Source organism: Triturus cristatus, chromosome 3_2 (assembly GCF_964204655.1).
Source record: "Triturus cristatus chromosome 3_2, aTriCri1.1, whole genome shotgun sequence".
Taxonomy (NCBI): domain Eukaryota; kingdom Metazoa; phylum Chordata; class Amphibia; order Caudata; family Salamandridae; genus Triturus; species Triturus cristatus.
In genome coordinates, this window is record NC_140584.1 from 679,353,532 (window position 1) to 679,376,339 (window position 22,808).

At 45.6% G+C, this 22,808-nt stretch overlaps 1 protein-coding gene across 3 annotated transcripts in view; it reads left to right on the forward strand.

The window, feature by feature from the left end:
* Positions 1 to 22,808, forward strand: part of SPATS2L (spermatogenesis associated serine rich 2 like) — a 141,211-nt gene that overhangs the window by 35,563 nt on the left and 82,840 nt on the right. For 2 of the 3 annotated variants that reach the window (XM_085648691.1, XM_085648693.1), the window contains exon 3: positions 7,621 to 7,694. In XM_085648691.1, coding sequence (XP_085504817.1) covers positions 7,656 to 7,694 — 39 coding nt within the window. In that variant the 5' untranslated portion in view covers positions 7,621 to 7,655. The remainder of the gene's footprint in view (positions 1 to 7,620; positions 7,695 to 22,808) is intronic. The other variant, XM_085648692.1, reaches the window with a different exon arrangement.

A 22,808-nucleotide genomic window follows, 5' to 3' on the forward strand; every position in this document is an offset into this window, starting at 1 on the left:
CTAAAAAGCAAACATGTTCAGATAGTTTATATGTGTTACATATTTTTTGTCATCGCACATATTATCAGATCACTATTCCCTCAATTAGTTTAACCATAAAACATTATCGATTTCATAATGAGTAAATTAAGGGATATTTTAACACAAATTGGATTTCCCCGGCTAAAAATTATGTAAATCACCTTTACAAACGACCCGCATTAGTTTCATTTATCCTAAATCCAAAGTTCGACCCTCGATGTTTAACGTTCGTCTTTCCCACAATATACACGTACGAGAACTTAGTCTCTTTAAGCTTACCGTGACATATGTTTTTCAATCCATTATAAAACCACCCGTACTCGTAAGGTCCTGTTCATCTTAAAAGTTTAGCATTTGACTCGCGCTTATTCCTCTTAAGGTGCCACGATTCGCATTGCTTGCATTTCAAAAGAAGGGTTTTTTTTTCTTTTCACACCCTCATGCTATTTAACTTGAACTACCACACCCACCTCCAAATGGCGTTAAAGAACGCACTAATGCTCTTCAGAGATTCATTTCGAGGCATGTTGGGTAATGTAGCATTTCTGAAATGAGTACATAAAAGGAAACGTGAGTCCGTTTTTGAATGTTTAGAAAGTCATGATTGGCCACCTGGAGGTGGGTGTGGTAGTTCAAGTTAAATAGCATGAGGGTGTGAAAAGAAAAAAAACCCCTTCTTTTGAAATGCAAGCAATGCGAATCGTGGCACCTTAAGAGGAATAAGCTTAAAGGGACTAAGTTCTCGTACGTGTATATTGTGGGAAAGACGAACGTTAAACATCGAGGGTCGAACTTTGGATTTAGGATAAATGAAACTAATGCGGGTCGTTTGTAAAGGTGATTTACATAATTTTTAGCCGGGGAAATCCAATATGTGTTAAAATATCCCTTAATTTACTCATTATGAAATCGATAATGTTTTATGGTTAAACTAATTGAGGGAATAGTGATCTGATAATATGTGCGATGACAAAAAATATGTAACACATATAAACTATCTGAACATGTTTGCTTTTTAGACGCCCCTGAGGAAGAGAATTCTCTCGAAATGCATTGGGCAATTTTAATAAAGAAGTGACATGAGGCAACCACTTCTCCTGTGTTTTTGTGAACATTTAAGCATCATTCGTGGATGAATAAAATGAATTGAAGAATAATGAACATGGTGAAAAGCAAATCGAGTTTAAAATGGATAAAATTAAAAATAAGAGTATCGAGTATTGAATATTTGATTGATTGGATTCATTCAAACACATAGCTGTGCAGCCTGCATGGGAACCAGCATATGGTTCCCTTACGTTCGAGTATATCAAGATACATCACATTTGACAAATGTTAAAAAAGGTGTAATTTCTAAAAAAATAGCCCTGTAGCTGTGAACATTTCAGACACCTATACAAATCACATTATAAAAATGTAAACATAGCAGATGCACATACACAGAAAATGACAAATATAATATGTAAATTCTTTATAAATAAAAAAAAACACGATTTCTGTTGGGATGGGAATGTCCCCTGCATGATATACGGGAGTGCTCCCCTGCCCTGATTACACAAATGCATTGTGTATCTGGTATCCTGACTATTATTTTGGACCTGGCTTCACACTAATCTAAGCATGTGCACAGAGGCCTAGTCCTTATTTTGGTCCTGGACCTGTCCTGACCAGAAGGGGCACACCAAGTTTGGCATCACTACTGTCCCTGTTGTGGGTATAGAGCTTAGAGCGGTGGTGGCAGTATGTCATAGTTAACAGAAATCAACAGTGTGACCAGACCTCTTTATCTCTGCCCCTTGGATTGAGGCCTGCTGGCCCACCAGTGTACATTATCACCTTTACGTATCTATCCAGACCTTTGTGGCGACACCAGAGTGTGTGTCAATCTTGTTTAGTGAGTGTAACACTCTTATGGTGTATGACTGAGTCACAGGAATTAATCCATTGATATCCATTTGGATGCCCTTGACCTGGCCTAATACAAGATGAAGGGTAAGGTGGGTGACACCTGTGCTCCCAGATATTGGAAGTGCATTGCCTGCATTCCTGTAGCTGGGAGACGGTGACCCAGACACTGAAGTAAGAAGGATTAAGAAGGCCACCTTTAGGGAAATCCCTGGCCTGGCCTAGCACAAGATGGAGGGTGAGGACTGATCTCCCATACAAAGTAAGTACATTTTGTGCATTCCTGTAGCTGGAGGGAGGAAACACAGACACTGAGTTAAGGATAATGAAGACAGGGCTCCAGGGCTGGTCCGGGCATTTCCCCGGTGGGCGGCCAGGGTGGGGGCTTGTTTTGGAGCCCCGGGGCCGTTTTTGTTACCGGGTGCAGGTTTTATCGACCCCCTATCACAGAAGCAGCTGCAGTGTTTTACACACACACCCCCCACATACGGCCGGTCCGACTCAATTGCCAAGGTCGGTTTGCGTTCCCAGTGGAAAATTGATGAGGCCTTTTGATTAGCAAGGCGCTGCTCATTAGTATTCCTGAGCACTGCTATTTGGTGGATGGTAGGGGTGCAGCTGCAGACACTGCTGTGAAAAGTGCGGATATGCCTTTTTGTCTGTACTGGATTACTCCTTTAGTTGGACTGATGATGGTCAGATGCAGAAATCTCATAGCTCTTTTTGCCTCTCTTGTGTGTGCTCCAGGATGGAGACCATCTCAGTGCTACCTGCTGTGAGAAGCATCAGCCCATAAATAGGCTGTGTCTAGGGGTCAACCTGAAGAGAACTTCTGAAAGGAGAACCACCCCAAACCGGTGTTACAGTTTGAGACATTAGACCCATATCTCTTGTACTGAATTGTATAAAAGTGAGACCGAAATGGCCCCACTTTGTTCCAGTTTCAAGTACTATTTGCCGAACAAAGTTAGTGCTCCACAGAGTATGCAAAGGACTGCTGTGCAACCAGGACTCCTGTCTGCCTGACAGTCTGTGGTCTCCCTTTCTAAACACTCTACTGAGGACGTGTAGATCTGTCCTGAACCACCTAGATGCCTGCCCATCATCTGAGAAAGAGAAGGAGTCTGACTAGCCCTGCAGGAGAAGAGTCTGTCCAGGAGAAGGGAGGTCCAAAGCGTCCCCATTGACTATGAGACATTCAAGGACTGTGGACTGCTTGAGAGCGATTGGCATGGTCGAGGTCGGAAACGTCCTGACTGCCATGGACCCGGCTGAGGGCTGCAACTGCCTTACTGCTTAAGCCCAGCTGAGGCTTTGCCTACCATTGAGTTCATTCAGAACACAAACTCCAAGACTGCCGCTACCTGAATCTCGGGATGTACCTGCTTTCTCCTAGGCGGCACTGCAACAGCACACTCGATGAAGACTGCTGCAGCCAGGCCTATGCCTGCATCTGCATAGGCTCCGGAGGAGAGAGTACCCTGACCACAGCTAGGTGAGTATGCTGTTACAGTGCTGTCCACACTCCAGTGCACTTGCAGGCTAACCACGACCCCTTCGGAGTATTCTGGAGGGCTGTCCCCAGCACAAGGGAGCAAATGAGGACTCATAAAGTGTCGCCCTTCCAGACGAGGCATAAGACTAAGCGTAAACAGAGCACGTTTGACTCTTGGCACGTATAAACTGCACCTGAGTCTAATTCACACTACTACTCATTTCACATAAGGGAGAGAACCCAGGGTTGGAGGAACACTTGGAGGGAGTTGTAGAGGGAGAACTCTGACTTATGAAATCATTGAATTGTGTAGTATTTAGCGCAACTGTGTTTTTAAGTGCTTTCTCACCGACAAGCACTGGGCTGGACCTTAAGATTATTTTGCCGGTTTGTTGATTTTTTGAATGCTGGCTCATGAATCCCAACACTACCTCCCTGAGAAGCCTGTGACTGCTCACCATCACTATCTGGAGAGTGAAGTGCGTGGCCCGGTTTACAGAGCCATAATAGAACGGATTCTGCCTCTGAATCATTCATCTGACCTGAAAACAAAACAGGGTTATTGAACTCTTAACGTGTCAGTAGGATTAACTTCCTGATGATGCTTCCATATGTGCATCTTCAACTGCCAAAAGCTTTTCCAAATATTGTATAATTCCTTTCAGCACCAGTCCCCTCCAATAATATTGTGGCATCTGATGCAGCAGGTCCGTTGCTTTATCATACTGAGAAGTTTCAGCTCTGATAGCAATAGTGGAAGCACCAGTCTCAACCACAAAGACAGAGTCAGCTCTGGTGACTGTAAAATGGGCACAAAAGTAAATACATCCGTAGAATTCTAAAATATTCTTCTGTTCTATTATCCATACAATATCTTCACTTTCTTCATTAAATCGGTCATGAGAAATATTGAGGAGTAAAACACCTCTAAAATGGTCCAAAATATGCTATAGCAATCACAAGAGGAACTCCACAGGGTGTGGAGGGGGGAACGGGAGGCACGGGGTACTAGGAGCTAGCGGCCTCCATTAATAATATTGACCACAGGAAGCTGCTCCTAGAGTGATGTGACCCAAACACATCACTCTAGGAGCAGCTTCCTGTGGTCAATACCAAAATATGCTATAACTGAAATCTTTTCATATTTGTTTGTCAAAACCTTAAGCAGATCGAATAAAAACTCAAACCACGTTCATGTCAGTATGAAAGGTACACATGGTCGTCTGTGTTCATCTTAAGGATTTTCACACCACTCTATGGTTATAGGAATCCCAGTGACTCCAACAGATGCTGCAGCTTCCTTATCATCAGTCCATCAAAGTGAGACCCTCTCAATACTGCCGGGATACCTGCCCAGATACCATATGGACTTCATAGCTAAACAGCTATCGGGTCCTAATGATGGTCGAAACACTCTTGCAGAAGAAGGCTTAATAAATATGTATATTTTTACTGTCTTCTCCAAGTTCATTTAAAAAGTGAATTTTTTTCTCGGAGTCATTAAGGGGAGGAAAGGCTTCTGGTCTTCTGCTCAGGCTGCTCAATGAGAGAAGATTTTAAGATCTCAATAGAGTAACAGGAGCCATGAATCTAGGTCTAGTGCACAGACTTTAGAAACCATGCTTCACCAGAGTGCCCCTGTTCTACAAACTGACATCACCTAAGGTCAGGCTCCCAGAACCTTCGGCAATACACAATCCAAAAGACAAATGTTTTGGAGGAAGTTAAAGTCTCCCTCTGGAGTTGCTTTTGGATCCTTACTGTGTTAAGCCAATAAAACACTTTTATGGAACTGTAAAAGTCTGAGCACAACCACTCCAGTGTCCTTAAACTCACACAGCAAGAAGGAAGGTGATATCTGATGGCTTCTATTTGCAACTCATAACTAAGATGACTTAACCAGTTCCTCTTCTTGAGTTCCTCTGGTCATTTCTGTATAAAGGAGAGAGGTCAGGAGTGTAGTAGTAGTAGTAGTAGTATAAGCTTTATTCGATATTAAAATATCATAAAAGCAGTGCATTTCGAGGTCAGGAGTGTGTTCGCCCTATTCCATTAGTAGTAACTTTAAATGTCTGCTATTGTTTGTTGACAATGATAATAACGCCCTGCGTGCAGATTCCCAATCCACCAGATATGATGACATAAAATACAACCAACTGTTTGATTATCTGTAGGAATATGCTTAGCAATAGCAATAGCTGTGATAATGTTGTTTAATCTGCTATCTCTTCTGTCAATCTCTTAAAAAGTTCCGAACAGTTTTCTTGAGATAAATAAATCCAACACTAGGCATTTGTTGTCCATTAACCATACTCCATACTTACTGATACTCCAGTGTGGAGGTCACTGCCCTGCATTTGTTCTTTACTGCTGATACATCTGCTGAATTTATTATTCTTCCAAAATTATTGAAAATCATTCCAGGTACTCAGTTTTTTCTTTTTTTTAATAACTTTATTTACTGCATCATATAAAAATAAGCAAAATTAGGAAAAAAGAAAGAAAAAAATGCCACATTCTAAAAGGTGTTACAAGCATAAGAAAATATGCATGATCTAATCAGTACAATATGGAATTTTCTTAAGGATCATGGTTCCATTGGGTATATATCAAAGAGTTGTCTAAAAATAATCTGCGTACGAACATGAGAGTGAAAACCAGATCACTCTTATTTATGCGGGCATTTAGTCATTCAACGTTTGTATCAATAGCACATGACCCAAAACACCATGCATAATATACAATACCACACAACACCACCACTATGTTAGCAATTTAAAGTCTCACATGGATTGAGGTCAGATCCAATTTGTTGCTTCATATAAACTAAAAATAACGCTCTCCCGACACAACACCACGCTCTGACATAATCAAACTTACATGCGCCAGTGACCTCGTCATCATAACACCCTTTGTCAACAAAACCAACCAATCCCACAAACACAAAAACATCACCAAATTCTACATCACAGATCTTCATGATGCCTTGACACCTTCCCCCTCCATGTCACCCAATAACAGAACGTACCACAAAATACATAAGCACGCTGACCTCCATCAGGTAAGCACAGTCTAAGTATCTTTATCAGCCAGACATCCAGTAGCACAGCACCTCTGACCACACCACTCGCAGATAAGTAAACCGGACCTGGTTCATCTTACCTACCCGCCCTTGAGAACAAAGTCAACTATTTCTCTAAGGAAGTGCTTGGCTACACAGGCAATCATTACAGGGCAGTAATTACTAATTCAGGTAGTAAAGTGGTTCACCGGTTTAATCAGGAATTAAAAGTACTGCGGAAACACAGCAGCTCCTGTTTGTTTTCTTCCACACATTTCACTTGCTACTTCCAGGTGCGAGAATACCGCGGCGAGACTCACTAAAATATTGTCATTGGGATCTAGGAAGTGAAAGAAAAGATTTGGTTGCAATCAGTGCATGAAAGGGTTAAAAGTGCAGGCAAAGCCTTAGTATTCGTCATCTCTGTTTGTATGTGTCCCTAATTTAATAACCACAAAAATAATATGATTTTTTGCCGCCATCCTCTAATTAAAGAACAATACATGATGTATTTCATGCATAGACTTCTCTGATTGTATTGCAAGATGATGGTGACAATGGCAGGCTTGCCTATCAGGAAATGGAGAGGATTTCTGAAAAGCTGCTGAAACTGTGGCAGGACCAGTCAGGTGTTTGGCCACGTCTCGCGTGGCCTGATTCTGTCCCGCTCCAGCTGCTCGGCTACTCGTGGCCTTCCTTCCCTCTCTGCAGTGTGCACCATGTTACTGACTTTCGAACCCAGCTGATGTCACTTATTCACTTTGTGTTGGCCATTCCATTTGTTTCTAGCATACTGTGGGAAACATGTTTATTTTATCTGTCAATTGGTGAATGAGTGGTACCAGTCTTAAGGCTGAGCATAGTTGGCTTTCCGAATACAAGAGGGCAGGATCTATTCCACCCCCAAATATAGTTTCTGCTGCTGATCAAGGAATGTTTACCTCGTATGTGACTCTAATGCATGCATTTAGCAATATATTAATAATATATTATGAAGATACATATAAATCAATGTACGTTTATTGACCATCGATCATTTTCACTGTAACAGTACGACTGTCAGCAATAAAGATGTTCAGGAAGACTACCCATCAGGTACCCACGATAGCAATCACCTTCTCTCCCTTTGTTGTTCCAGACAGTTATCTCTTTCTAAGTGGAGAAAAGGCAAAGATGGCTGAGACCGTTTATCAAAGCAACATGAAGGAAAAGGTAACTATAAATGAATGAACAACGTAATAAAATGATCATAGCAAGAGGTTTGGGTAGTTTTAATATAAAATATGAGGGTTCACACTATCCACCTAAAAAAATTGCTTATGCAGTGAAAGTGACATATTTTTGGTCTTACGTTACAGTGGGCTTAGATCCCACCTATTGTTACCCATTGGTTCATTTTATTGTTACTTTCATTTGTTTACCTCATTCGATGGCTTGCCATTCTCTTCTCATGATTGTCCCTCCCCGGGACCAAATCCTCTTTACCATCCTTTTGATTAGCTGACTTGTCTCCTTCCACTGCTTACTATTTACCGAACTAGTTTCTTCTTTTTTGTTAATCAATCCATGCAAGTGCATGTGTTTTCCAGTTGTCTGATTCGTGTTATCCCCCATCCTAGTCCACCACCATTTGCCCAAACAGTTTAAATAAAACACCAATGACCAGAGATCTGTGAAGCAACACCATCATAAGAACATTTCCATAAATGTCTATTTCCCCATATTTTATACAGCGTTAATCATTAAATTAAAGCGCATGAATCTGTATGTGCGTGTGTGGGTTTCCCTTTACATCACTAGAAGAATTGAGACATTAAAAAATTCCTCATGTTAAATTTTCACAATTGTGAACAATCTGCATAATCCTTCCCATCTAGCTGCCTCTATCCTCCAAACTAGAAAACTGAGTGATGAGTTAGCCACCTTTTTTTTTTTTTTTTTAGAAAAAGATAGAAGGAATTGCAGATTATTTCGCTAATCAATCTCAGTTATCGGAGACGCCGCCATGACAGTGCCTCTAGCATGTCCGTGCATGTTGTGGCATGCCCCATGTTGTGCATGCCACACAGTGCATGCACGACCGTGCACTTTTGGGGGGGCACATCATGTGCCACCCTCACGCACCCCCATGGGCAGAGTTTCCCGTGGGCCCTGTTGGGGGCCCCTTTCCACCAAGCATTTTATGGCAGGATCGCCGCCATGAAATGCTTGGTGGAAAGGCAGGTCGGAATCTGCTCGGCGGTGCTGGCATCAGCACCGCCGTGATTCCCGCCTGCTTTCCTAACGCCGCAAAATTCTGGATCCCGGCATTGGTCTTGTGGCTGTCCCACCACCACCAAAGTAATACGGCGGTCAGATCGCCAGGGAGGTGGCGGTCGGACCGCCACCGCGAGTACGGTGGTCCCAGTACCGCCATACTCGTGATAAGGCCCTAAATAGGGTTTCTCTCGCCCTGGTGTTGATCCCTCCCTGGTGCCCTGCCCACTTCCGTTGCTTTTCTTCAAAACACTCCCATCTGTTTTTTATAAAATATATTTATTTAATATGCATATTTTTGGCATGCGAGAGAAAATTGCTTTCCCACACTAAAAATGTCTTTTTTTTAATTGACTGATCTAAATAGTGCCTGCCCCACCATCTTAAGTTGCTCAATAAAAGAACAAAATTAAAATAGCAGCCACGTCATTCTGTAGGTGGGTACATGCGTGATGACACATGATGCGGCCCTGGCCGATATTAAACAGCACCAGCGAAAAGCATTGCTGTTTACCGATGCTGTTCAGCATTGCTAAGCAAAGCACCTGCAAAGCCAGTAGGCTCTAAAGGTTACACCTGTGGGATTTTCCAATCCTTGTTTGATGTATGAGAAACTCATGTCTACGCCTAAGGATTTGATGGATTTAGATTCTTCCCATGGCCTGGTTTGAAAAGAATAGCCGGTTCTGAGCTCTTCAGTGCCAATTCAAGTCATCAGGTTGGTATTGCTCTGAAGTCCACAAACACATTGCAAACATTTAAGTTTAGTAGTTTAGGATCTTTTTACACCATCTCCAAGCATTTTATATTGACGCATTTTATCTGAGCTACATAAAATTCAGCTACAGACTTAATGAATGACTGGACAGCAGGGAAAATGCACTCAGGCCCATTTCACAGGTTCACTCTGCAGTTTCAAATAAAAGGCCTTGAGGAAAGAATTAGCAATTTGGACAATCAGAGCCATGTAGGTTGTTTGCAATGCAACAAGGCCTATAGAAAGGAAAATGCTACTTACCAGTATGCATCTGTTCTTGGCATGTAGATCTGTAGATCCGCATTCTTTTGCATAGATCGCCATCTGGTGTTGGGGTCGGATGTTTGCACTTTGTTATTGTAGAAGTCTTTGTAGTCACAAGATAGGTGACTCCTACTTTTGTTAGTAGTGTGCATGGGCATCGACTCCATCCTTAGATTGTTTTGCCATGAAGGGTGATGATGGAGTTAGTTAGAAATAGAAAAGATGTCCATGTGTAATATATCTAAGTAAGATAGTACTGCAACACATATAGGTGTCCGGGGAGGCGGGTAGGCATATGCGGATCTACAGCTCTACATGCCAAGAACAGATGCATACTGGTAAGTAGCATTTTCCGTTCGAGGCATATGAGCTGTAGATCACATACTTTTGCATAGACATACAGCTGTTCGCCTGTTAGCGGTGGGTACCTGTATGTGTTGCAGTAGTTTGAAAAAGTGTTCTTAGTACAGCCTGGCCCACACTAGCTTGTTGTTTTGCGTGCACATCTACATAGTAGTGTTTTGTGAAAGTGTGCGGTGTAGACCATGTTGCGGCTTTGCAAATGTCATCCATTAGGATGCTTCCTGAGAATGCCATGGATGCCCCTAGTTTACGTGTGGAATGCGCTCTAGGGGGAATGGATAATGTACACATTGTTTTTGGTAGCATATTTGAATGCATTTAACGATCCACCTTGCAATTCCAGCTTTTGATATTGGATTGCCCTTATGTGGTGGTGAGAAAGCTACAAAAAGTTGTTTAGTTTTCCTGAAATGTTTTGTCCTTTCAATGTAGTAAAGAATAGCTCTTTTGACGTCAAATGTATGAAGAGCTCGTTCTGCTACTGAGTCTGGTTGAGGAAAAAAGACTGGGAGCTCAACAGACTGGTTAAGGTGAAAGGCCGAAATTACTTTAGGTAAGAATTTAGGGTTTGTCCTAAGAACCACTTTGTTGCGATGTATTTGCAAAAATGGTTCTTGTATGGTTAATACCTGGAGTTCACCCACTCTTCTGAGAGATGTGATGGCCACAAGGAAAGCTACTTTCCATGTGAGGAACTGTAACTCACATTTATGCAAAGGTTCAAATGGGGGACCCATGAGCCTAGTAAGGAAAATGTTTAGATTCCATATTGGAGAGGGTGGAATTCTGGGATTATCCTTTTAAGACCTTCCATTAAAGCTTTGATGGGAGGTACCCTAAACAACGACAAGTGTTGTCTGTTCTGTAAGTAAGCTGTTATAGCAGCAAGATGTAATCCTATGGATGTGTATGCCAGATTACATCTTTGTAGATGCAGGAGATAAAAGATAATATTTTGAGTTGAAGCATCTAGTGGATTGATTGTGTTGTTATTGCAGGAAAGGACGAATCTTTTCCATTTAGCTGAATAGCATGCTCTAGTAGTAGGACGTCTAGCTTCTTTAATAACGTTCATGCATTCTGGTGGGAGATTGAGGTAACCAAACTCCAAGATTTCAGGAGCCAGATTGCTAGGTTCAGTTGCGCTGGTTCTGGATGTCTTATCTCTCCATGGTTCTGCGTGAGAAACTTTGGAGAAAGGTGCATCTTTTGGTGTGGGACTACTGAGAGTTCCAGTAGTGTTGTCAACCATGGTTGTCGGGCCCATGTTGGCGCAACTAGGATCATTGTGAGAGACTGTTGTTTGAGTTTGCGCACCAGTAATGGAATGAGTGGGAGAGGCACAAAAGCGTACGCAAATCTGCCTGACCAATTCATCCATATCGCATTGCCTTTGGGCAATAGGTGTGGATACCTGGAGGCAAAGTTTGGGCATTTTGTGTTTAAATGTGTGGCAAACAGATCTATGTCTGGGTGGCCCCACATTTGAAAAAATGAATGAAGAACTTGCGGATGAAGTTCCCATTCGTGAATCTGTTGTTGTTGACGACTGAGCAGATCCGCAATTTGATTGTGAATCCCAGGTAGATTGTCTGCTAAGAGGTATATCTTTTGAGGAATGGCCCATCTCCAAATGCTTTGTGCTACGCGCGAAAGCTGCAGAGAGTGTGTTCCGCCCTGTTTTTGTATATAGTTCATTGCTGTCATGTTTTCCGTTCGGATGAGGACATGTTTCTGGAATGACTTTAGGGCGAGAAATATGGCCAGTAACTCTAGGTGATTAATGTGGAGGAGGTTTTGTTGAGGGGTCCACATACCCTGGATGGTGTGGTTTAAGAGAGGAGCTCCCCAGCCGGTGAGCGATGCGTCCGCTGTTAGCACTATTTGTGGAACCTGGTCTAAGAACAGCCGCCCTTTGGAAAGATTTTGAGTGTTCCACCATTGCAGAGAGCGATATGTGTGGCTGTCTACCAACACCAGATCTGAAAGTTGACCCTGAGCCGGGTTCCATTGTTGTGCTAGGCATTCCTGTAATGGGGCATCTGGAGTCTTGCGTACGGAACGATTAAGATGCAAGAGGTCATCATCCCTATCAGCTACATGAGGGCTTGCATACTGGCTATCCTGGTTGGGTTGGGGTATGCAAGGGCTTTGGATATATCTATTGTCGCACCTAGATACTGTTGGGTGTGGGACGGTGTAGATGCGACTTGGTGAGGTTTATTGTGAATCCAAAGTTGTGTAGCAGCTTTATTGTGTTGTGTGTGTCTTGTACACAATGGTTGTGTGACTTGGCTTTTATAAGCCAGTCTTCTAGGAAAGGAAACACATGAATGCGTTGTCTTCTTAAGTGGGCTGCTACCACCGTGAGGCACTTTGTAAAGACTCAAATAAAATAATATCAGGTGTTTGTTAAGTGCGACTACTCACCCGTAACGGTCTCAAGGCACTGGGGGGGTGTGGGGAGGGTTCGCAGGTTCCAGTGAATCAAGGAGGGGGTCTGTTGAAGAGCCAGGTTTTGAGGTTTCTTGCGTAGATGGGGAGCGATGTTATCTGTCTGAGGTGGAGCGGAAGGTCATTCCAAGCTCTGGCCGCACGGAAGGAGAAGGAGCGGCCTCCCGATCTGGTCTTTCTGGTGCGGGGGACCACGGAGTAGGAGAGCTGGGCTGATCGTAGGGTCCTTTAGGGTGCGTGGAATTTGAGTTGGTTATTCAGGTATGCTGGACCGGTGTCGTGTTGGGCCTTGTGAGCGTGGGTTAGCATCTTGAAGATGACTCTAGCTTCGATGGAGAGCCAGTGGAGTGTGCGCAGGTGCTGGGAGATGTGGCAGTGTCTTGGCAGGTTGAGGACCAGTCTTGCTGCGGCGTTTTGGATGTTCTGTAGCTTGCAGGTGAGGCTTTTGTTTATTCTGGCATAGAGTGTGTTGCCGTAGTCGAGCCCGCTGGTGTCCAGGGCGTGAGTGACGGTCTTTCTGTGTTCGAGGGGGATCCATTTGAAGGTCTTACGTAGGAGGTGGAGGGTGTGGAAGCAGGAGCACGAGACGGAGTTGATCTGGCGGTCCATTTTGAGCTCTGAGTCCAGGATGATTCCCAGGTTGCGTGCGTGGTCCTTGGGGGTGGGCGGGCTTCCGAGGACGGGGGGGCCACGAAGGTGTCATTCCAGGCATCTGGGTTTGGGCCCATGATGAGTACTTCCGTTTTGTTGGTGTTTAGTTGTAGGCAGCTGTTTCTCATCCATTTGGCGACGGCTTCTATGCCTTCTTGAAAGTTGTGTCTGGCAGTGTTGGGTTCGTTGGATAGGGAGAGGATGAGTTGGGTGTCGTCTGCATATGACACAATGTTGAATCCGTAGGTTCTGACGATGGGGGCGTGCGGAGCCATGTAGACGTTGAAGAGCGTAGGGCTGAGGCTGAATGAAGAACTTGCGGATGAAGTTCCCATTCGTGAATCTGTTGTTGTTGACGACTGAGCAGATCCGCAATTTGATTGTGAATCCCAGGTAGATTGTCTGCTAAGAGGTATATCTTTTGAGGAATGGCCCATCTCCAAATGCTTTGTGCTACGCGTGAAAGCTGCAGAGAGTGTGTTCTGCCCTGTTTTTGTATATAGTTCATTGCTGTCATGTTTTCCGTTCGGATGAGGACATGTTTCTGGAATGACTTTAGGGCGAGAAATATGGCCAGTAACTCTAGGTGATTAATGTGGAGGAGGTTTTGTTGAGGGGTCCACATACCCTGGATGGTGTGGTTTAAGAGAGGAGCTCCCCAGCCGGTGAGCGATGCGTCCACTGTTAGCACTATTTGTGGAACCTGGTCTAAGAACAGCCGCCCTTTGGAAAGATTTTGAGTGTTCCACCATTGCAGAGAGCGATATGTGTGGCTGTCTACCAACACCAGATCTGAAAGTTGACCCTGAGCCGGGTTCCATTGTTGTGCTAGGCATTCCTGTTACGGGGCATCTGGAGTCTTGCGTACGGAACGATTAAGATGCAAGAGGTCATCATCCCTATCAGCTACATGAGGGCTTGCATACTGGCTATCCTGGTTGGGTTGGGGTATGCAAGGGCTTTGGATATATCTATTGTCGCACCTAGATACTGTTGGGTGTGGGACGGTGTAGATGCGACTTGGTGAGGTTTATTGTGAATCCAAAGTTGTGTAGCAGCTTTATTGTGTTGTGTGTGTCTTGTACACAATGGTTGTGTGACTTGGCTTTTATAAGCCAGTCTTCTAGGAAAGGAAACACATGAATGCGTTGTCTTCTTAAGTGGGCTGCTACCACCGTGAGGCACTTTGTAAAGACTCAAATAAAATAATATCAGGTGTTTGTTAAGTGCGACTACTCACCCGTAAGGGTCTCAAGGCACTGGGGGGGTGTGGGGAGGGTTCGCAGGTTCCAGTGAATCAAGGAGGGCGTCTGTTGAAGAGCCAGGTTTTGAGGTTTCTTGCGTAGATGGGGAGCGATGTTATCTGTCTGAGGTGGAGCGGAAGGTCATTCCAAGCTCTGGCCGCACGGAAGGAGAAGGAGCGGCCTCCCGATCTTGTCTTTCTGGTGCGGGGGACCACGGAGTAGGAGAGCTGGGCTGATCGTAGGGTCCTTTAGGGTGCGTGGAATTTGAGTTGGCTATTCAGGTATGCTGGACCGGTGTCGTGTTGGGTCTTGTGAGCGTGGGTTAGCATCTTGAAGATGACTCTAGCTTCGATGGAGAGCCAGTGGAGTGTGTGCAGGTGCTGGGAGATGTGGCAGTGTCTTGGCAGGTTGAGGACCAGTCTTGCTGCGGCGTTTTGGATGTTCTGTAGCTTGCAGGTGAGGCTTTTGTTTATTCTGGCATAGAGTGTGTTGCCGTAGTCGAGCCCGCTGGTGTCCAGGGCGTGAGTGACGGTCTTTCTGTGTTCGAGGGGGATCCATTTGAAGGTCTTACGTAGGAGGTGGAGGGTGTGGAAGCAGGAGCACGAGACGGAGTTGATCTGGCGGTCCATTTTGAGCTCTGAGTCCAGGATGATTCCCAGGTTGCGTGCGTGGTCCTTGGGGGTGGGCGGGCTTCCGAGGATGGGGGGGCCACGAAGGTGTCATTCCAGGCATCTGGGTTTGGGCCCATGATGAGTACTTCCGTTTTGTTGGTGTTTAGTTGTAGGCAGCTGTTTCTCATCCATTTGGCGACGGCTTCTATGCCTTCTTGAAAGTTGTGTCTGGCAGTGTTGGGTTCGTTGGATAGGGAGAGGATGAGTTGGGTGTCGTCTGCATATGACACAATGTTGAGTCCGTAGGTTCTGACGATGGGGGCGTGCGGAGCCATGTAGACGTTGAAGAGCGTAGGGCTGACGGAGGACCCCTGGGAGACTCCGCAGGTGGTAGGTGTAGGGTCCGAGAGGAAAGGGGGGAGTCTGACCCACTGCGTTCTGCCGGAGAGGAAGGAGTGGAGCCAGTCGAGGGCCTTGTCTTGGATCCCTGCGTCATGGAGTCTGTGTATTAGGGTGCGATGAGAGACTGTGTCGAATGCCGCTGAGAGGTCAAGGAGAATGAGGGCTGCTGTTTCTCCTTTGGCCAGTAATCTACGGATGTCGTCTGTTGCAGTGAGGAGGGCGGATTCCGTACTCTGTGTTTTTTCTGAAGCCGGATTGGGAGGAGTCGAGGATGTTGTGCTCTTTGATGAATGTGGCGAGTTGGCTGTTGATGGCTTTCTCGATGACTTTCGCTGGAACGGGAGCAGGGAGATGGGTCTGTAGTTTTTGAGGTCGGTGGGGTCCGCCGAGTGTTTCTTCAGGAAGGGGTTGATCTCAGCGTGTTTCCAGTCGTCAGGGAACGAGGTGGTTGCCAGGGAGCGCTTGATGGTGTGGCAGAGCATTGGTGCGATGGTGTCGGCTGCTCTGTTGGAAATGTGGTGGGGGCAGGGGTCCGTGGGGGCCCCGGAGTGGATTGACTTCATTGTCTTCACTGTGTCTTCGGTGGTGAGGGCTGGCCAGTTATCGATCACTGGCTTCAGGGTGTCGGGGGTGGTTGGGGAAGGTTCAGTGTGTTGGTTGTCTTCATCGAAGTTGTCGTAGATGCTCTTGATTTTGTGGTGGAAAAAGGTGCTGAGTTTGTCGCAGAGGTCTTGTGAGGGAGGGATGTCAGTAGACTCGCTGGTGGGTTGGGCGAACTCCTTGATGATGTTGAAGAGTTCTTTGCTGTTGTGTGCATGAGTGGAGATTCTGTCTTCAATCGCTTTTTTCCTCGTTTATCTGATGAGTTGGTGGTGGGCGTTGATGGCGGCTCTGAAGTTGTTGTGGGATTCTGTGGATTTGGTGTTCCTCCAGGTCTTTTCGAGGCAGCGGCAAGTGCACCTGGACTCTCGAAGTTCAGTGGTGAACCATCTAGCTTTCTTGGAATGGGTGTTGTTGTTTTCTTGAGGGGGTCTATGGTGTTGGCGCTGTCAGAGATCCATCTGTGCATGGTTCGGGCTGCGGTGTTGGCGTCGTCGTTTTCCGCGATGGTTGGGGTGGAGTTGCTGAGTGATGAGGTTAGCTGGTCGTCTGTGATTCTGGTCCAGTTTCTTTGTGGGAGCAGGTGCTGGTGTCTGTGGATGGTGGGTGTTCTGAAGGTGAAGTGGACGCATCGATGGTCAGTTCATGGGAGTTTGGTGGTGTGGCTGAAGGTGATGGAGGTTCCTGTTGTGAAGAGGGGGTCAAGGGTGTGTCCTGCTGAGTGCGTGGGTTCGGTCATGATCTGGCAGAGTCCAATGTTGTGGATGTTGTCCAGGAGGGATGTCATACTGGGGTCCAGTTGGTTGTCGAGGTGGAAGTTGAGGTCTCCCAGTAGGGTGTAGTTGGTGGACGCGATGGCATGCAGGGAGATGATGTCCTTGATGGAGTTGGCAAAAAGTCCGCGGGGTCCAGGGGGTCGGTAGATGAGGGTTCCTCGGAGGGTGGAGGTAGGGCTGGCCAGTATCTTGAAGTGAAGGTGTTCCATCAGGTCTGTGGGCTAGTCGGGGTGTGTGCTTAGGCGGAGGGTGGATTTGTGGACGATGGCGATTCCTTTTCCCGGGCGGGTGGGGTGGTCCTTCCTGGAGATCTTGTATCCTTGGGGAATGGCAATGGCGATGTCCGGTCCCGAGGGGGTGTTGGTCCAGGTTTCGGTAAAGAATGCTACGTCTGGGGTTGACTCTGGGTGCTGTTGTGACTCCGAATGGTAGGACCTTGAACTGGTAATGTTGTCCGTCCACAACAAACCGTAGGTATTTCCTGTGAGCAGGGTGAATAGGAATGTGGAAGTAGGCGTCGTTGAGATCTAGAGTGGCAAGGAAATCGCCTTGTTGAAGTTGGGGGAGGACCTGTGGACCATGTGGAAGTGGTCAGATTGTACGTACAGGTTTAGCGGTCTGAGGTCCAATATTGGCCTGAGAGTGCTGTCCTTTTTTGGAATGAGGAAATAAAGGGAGTAAATCCTGTTTCAATGATGTATGGGAGCCGGTTCTATTGCATGTTTTGCAAGAGAGAACCTCTTGCTTCAGATGCGTAAGATATTCTGCTGACATTGGACGTTGTTTGGGAGGTATATGGGGTGGAGTAGAATTGAGTTCCAGGCAGTAACCATACTGGATAATTTGTCTTACCCACCTGTCTGTGGTGATGGAATTCCATACAGGTAGGAACTGTGATAGTCTTCCCTTGACTGGAGTGGAATGGTCTGTGGGGAGTGGAGGGAAGTCACTGTTTTGTGGTGGGGGAGTTGCGTGTAATAGAACCACGCTCTCTCCCTCTGTTGTTGTTGCCTCTAAAGTAACCTTTGTTAGGGGAAGTTTAAGTGGGGCTTTTATAAGTGGAAGAGGTGGTTTCTGTATCAGTGATCTTGGAGGCGCCCCTATAAGAGGAGCGATGAAAAGAATCTCTACTAGTTGTTCCTTGTAGAGCCCCCATGGATTTGGCTATCTCTGTGTCCTTTTTCATCTTTTCTAAAGATGTGCCCACAGTGGGTCCAAAGAAGTGTTCCTGATCTAAGGGTTGATTGAAGATGGTAGACTGCACCTCTTTAAAACCCGATATGCGCAGCCACACATGTCAACGTAGTTGTATTAATTGCGCGGGATGCTGTATCTGCAGCATCAAGGGCACATTTTATTGAGGTGTTTGTCATTAACTTTCCCTCATGTATGAGATCATTTGCTTTGAACTTGTACTCATCTGGAAGATGTTGCATGAGTTTTTCAAGCTCATCATAGTGAGCCCTGTCGTAGGTTTACAAGTAGAGCTTGTAAATTGGCAATGCACCAGATGTTTGCTGCCTGGGACGCAACACTTTTACCTGATGCATCCAGTAGCTTTGCTTTTTTGTGTGGCGGAGGGGCATCACCTGTTGTTTGGGAATTTGCCCGTTTGCAGGCCTTTGCCACTACCAATGAGTCCAGAGGGAGTTGACCTTTATTATAAGCTGGTTCGCTTGGAGCTGGCTTGTATTTTTTTTCAATTCTAGGATTAAGCACCCTAGCCCTGACAGGATCTTTAAAAACCTCAGGGGCATGTTTAATCATCCCCTTGAGCATAAGGAGAGTATTTGTTGTTTTTTTGTGGCTGGGAGAATGTCTCTAATAAACAATCGTCCTCTAGAGGGTCTGAATAGAGTTGAACCCCATGGTATTGCGCAGCTCTATTTATCAGTTGCGCAAACCCTACATTATCATCTGGGGGATAGTCTGGAGGGATATAAATCTGGCTCGGGCACATCTGAAACATTGTAATCGTCCCAAGAGTCATGAGGTGGGGTTCTGTGTGTTATCATCAGTATCTGTATGATGTGGGTCTCTGCCCTCATCCTCAACCCCTACATCCTCATCATCCACTTGTGGTGTAGGTGAAAGAGGAGGCACTGGAGAGTGTGCTGGAAAGAGTATAATGTTTGTGGGTTGTGGAGGTGGAGAGAAAGGCCTCATAGGTGAGGTTGATGAGTCTTTTTTTCTTGGAGGGTATCTCAGTGTTTCTGAGGTGTCCAATTTTCTCTTCTTAGGTGGTATGGAGGTGACCTGGCCAGTAATGGGGTCAATATGGAGTGTGCTTTGCTTTGGATCCGGTGGATCTAGATGGAAAAGTTCTTTGAATCCGTTGTCTTTTTTCGGTGCCGAGGACTTCGGCTCCGCGTGGTGTTTTGGCCTGTTTTCCTTAGCTTTAGGAGGGTTTATTGTCTCCTTTTGCTGGAGGTGGAGTTTTCGACTCCGAAGATTTAGTCTGTTTTTTCGGCTCCAAGGACTTGGATTAAATTTGCTTCGGTGCCGAAGAGTCTGGTACTTTTGGTTTCGCTTTAGGTGCCGAAGATTCTGGCGTTGACGGGACCTTGGTTTTATGTTTTGGTGCCGAAGATGGTTTTACAGCACCGTGATGTGGCTGGCTCGATCCCGAGCTGCCTAAAGGCTTTGTGGGCTTCGGAGCCGGGCCCAGAGGCGGGGCTTCAGAAGTCTTGTCTCGGTGTTGACCCAGACCCGAAGGTGAAGATGCCTTTTGTGTTTTCAGGGCAGGGGCGTCAACGTCAGTACTCGCTCTCCGTTGACCTGGGGTAATCATCTGGTCTTCTGAGTCCTAATCGTCGACTTCGGAGACACTGGCTTGTTCATCTCCTGTCTCTGGTGCCTGCCTCGAAGATGTCTTCCGGCGCTGAAACTGTTGATCTGGATATTTCGTGACATCGAGCCCGGCGATCACGTATAGTCTTCTTAGACCTGAAAGAGTCACAGGCCTGGCAGTGTCGACTCTCGTGTTCTGGCGAGAGACAAAGGTTGCAGACCTTGGGGAGATGTGTGTGTGGGAATTTAGCCCCACACTTGCATTTTTTAAATGGAGTCCTTTCCATATGCTGGTTGATGGTGCCGATCGGCCCAATGGCCCACGTCGATGACCGGACTCAAAAAGTTCTTTGGAACTGGATACGCGTCGAGAGAGATCGCGATCAAAACAATACTTTTGAGCGGTGAGAGTTTTGCACGTCGAGGGGGAATCGAAACGACGTCGACCCACAGCGCAGCAAATTACATCTGAACCCGATTGCGGAAAAAAACTATCTAAGGATGGAGACGATGCCCATGCGCACTACTAACCAAAGGAGGAGTCACCTATCTCGTGACTACAAAGACTTCTACAATAACAAAGTGCAAACATCGAGCCCAACACCAGATGGCGATCTATGCAAAAGTATGCGATCTACAGCTCATATGCCTCGAACATATCTTTATGTGAAAGTTCCCCATCGTATGTGACTTACAGCAAAGTTTGGCAGGAGGACCGCAATTATCCGTTATGTGGGAACCACACTGAGAATGCTATAAATGTGCGTTTTGATTGCCCAGCCGTGTAAAATTAGAGGGACAACTGGATTAGGCCAATTAAAAAAAATGCAAAAGTTAACACAAACAAACAAACCGTGTCTTATTTAAACAACACTGAGGATACTTGTTTATCTAATAGTTTGAATCATGTTTCAGTAAAGTTTTAAACATGATTAAGGATTATTTTACAAAGTCGATCAATGGTTCATATTATATGATGTAACTCTATATAGAAATTTCAAGGGACATATGCTAATCCTTTTTCGTACACCTGCTCAGCATTAAACAAATACATAAAAAAATTAAAGGGGCAATGGGGAACTAATCTTCTTAAAGAACAACTCTTCTTGACTGGTGGGTGAACAACTTCCTGAAATTAACATTCTGATGATTCAAAGTTGAAGTGCATTATGTTTTTTAGCTATTTTGTTTTAGAAAACTTGCATCCACCCATACGTCCCTGATGGACTAGCAGGTTTTCAAAGTTCTTAGACCGTTTTGCTCCATTCATCACCTAAGAAATGGTAGAAGAGTGAGTCTGTGATTGCCTATTATGAAGAAGCCGTTTGAGATCTGTCTGGAGTGGGACAGGCTTGGTCCTAGGTTGAGTCACTGAGAAGGGTCAGAGTAGAACCAAGAGAAGCGAGCAGGTGACTCCTCCTTTAAAGTAGCAGTGGAACAGGATCCCAAGATTCTCAGTCCTGAGCTTTTTGCTGAGATTGAATAATGCGGCTTTGGCACACTGCCACCCTCTGCGCCCTGGAGAGCACTTGTGTCTGTGCATCAGGCGCAGACTGGCACAATGCATTCTATCACAACCAATGCGCGGTCCCGGAGGCACAGAAGTCCACCTGCACTGGGAACAGCACATTCATGAAAGACAGACGGCTGTTTGAAGCTGTCTGTTCACCTTTCACTGTGCAGGCTGCAGCTGGCCTGCCTTTCAAAGGCGTGGGGTCCCAGAACACCCTGCAGGTTGGTGCAGTGAGTGACTGGATAACTAAACTTGGGGTTACCACGTTGTTAGTAGGGTACCTGTGTTTTGGTCGTGAAGAAACTCCACTTGACCTGGATAGGCAGATAGGGGTGAAACATGTATACAAGTTTGTAGTATTTAGGAACAATCAAAGTTCAACTGGTCCCTTTGTTTTTAACCTCGCCGTAGACCAGCATATTGATAATAAAAGGGTAGTCACCTGGATGATTTACAGATAATTTAATCCTTCATCACACCCACAATCACCTTGGTCTCACTATCACTCAAAATGTGCAGGAAAATATCTCAACCACAGTGCCCCCATACGAGGGATTGCTCCGCCCCGTAGCATGGAGCACGACCCAATGATGAAGCCACCTAGGTGGGTGGGAGTCCGTGCACCCTAAATAATAAGTGACTCCCAGTACCATTGGAATGAGAAACAAAACCACATGAGTAAGTTCACTACCCTCAAAGAAGGTATTGGAACTAAACTTAGAATGTCACATTACTTGACATAAGTTTAAGTTTAGGGAGGACGTGTGACGGACTGCATCAAAGTCCCCTCTTCCTTCTTTTGAACACTATCTTGGGAACTAATGCCTTACCATCTAAACCGAGTTCCAAAGCTTCCAATCACAAAGTACAAGGCTGTCCCAGTAAAGTTTTAACTCTATAGAAATATGCATACCATTATATCATTTTCTTTTTTTTGTGTGCATATTTGGCTGTGGTGACTTGATGATGCTCAAAAATATCCTAATGGCCGTACCTCATGCAGGTTTTGAGATAACTTAATTGTGCATTTGTGAAGTTCTTTGGGATTGCTGGTTGAGTGTTTGAATCGTAACTATGTGGGAAGTTTGGGCATACCTGGACAAGGTAAGTTAAGTAAATCACTTTGTAGAAAGATGGTAAGTTTATTAGGTCAGTCATTTTTAGGTCAAGCGTGGACAGTGCATGCACCGCTCTGCGTGGCATGCTGTATTCAGGTGTGGACTTGAAGCTCCGCCTATATTTTTCATTGGCTTGTGTCATTGTCCACAGTAAACTGTGGTTTGTAATTGGTCAAGAGGCTTAGTAGTCCCTCCTTAGTACCGCCTTGTCTTATTATGTAACCTCCTCTGTTACGTGTGTTGTTACTCGATAGCCTTTCATTACAGCCTCCGAGCACTATTTTCTCAAATAGCTTTGTCCGGTAGCTGGTTTGACCGCTGCTTCCACTTTACTCACCTGGAAGCTCTTCAGTAGTTCCTGCCTGCAGCTCTTGTCCTTTGTGGCCAAAAGGCTGCTCACAACACGATCAAGCCTGCAGCTTTTCTCCACTGCTGTTGCACCATCAGGGCCGGCTCTAGGGCGGTGCGACTGGTGCCACCGCACCGGGTGCTTACTTCGCATGGGGGCGCTTGTTTGCTAGTTTATA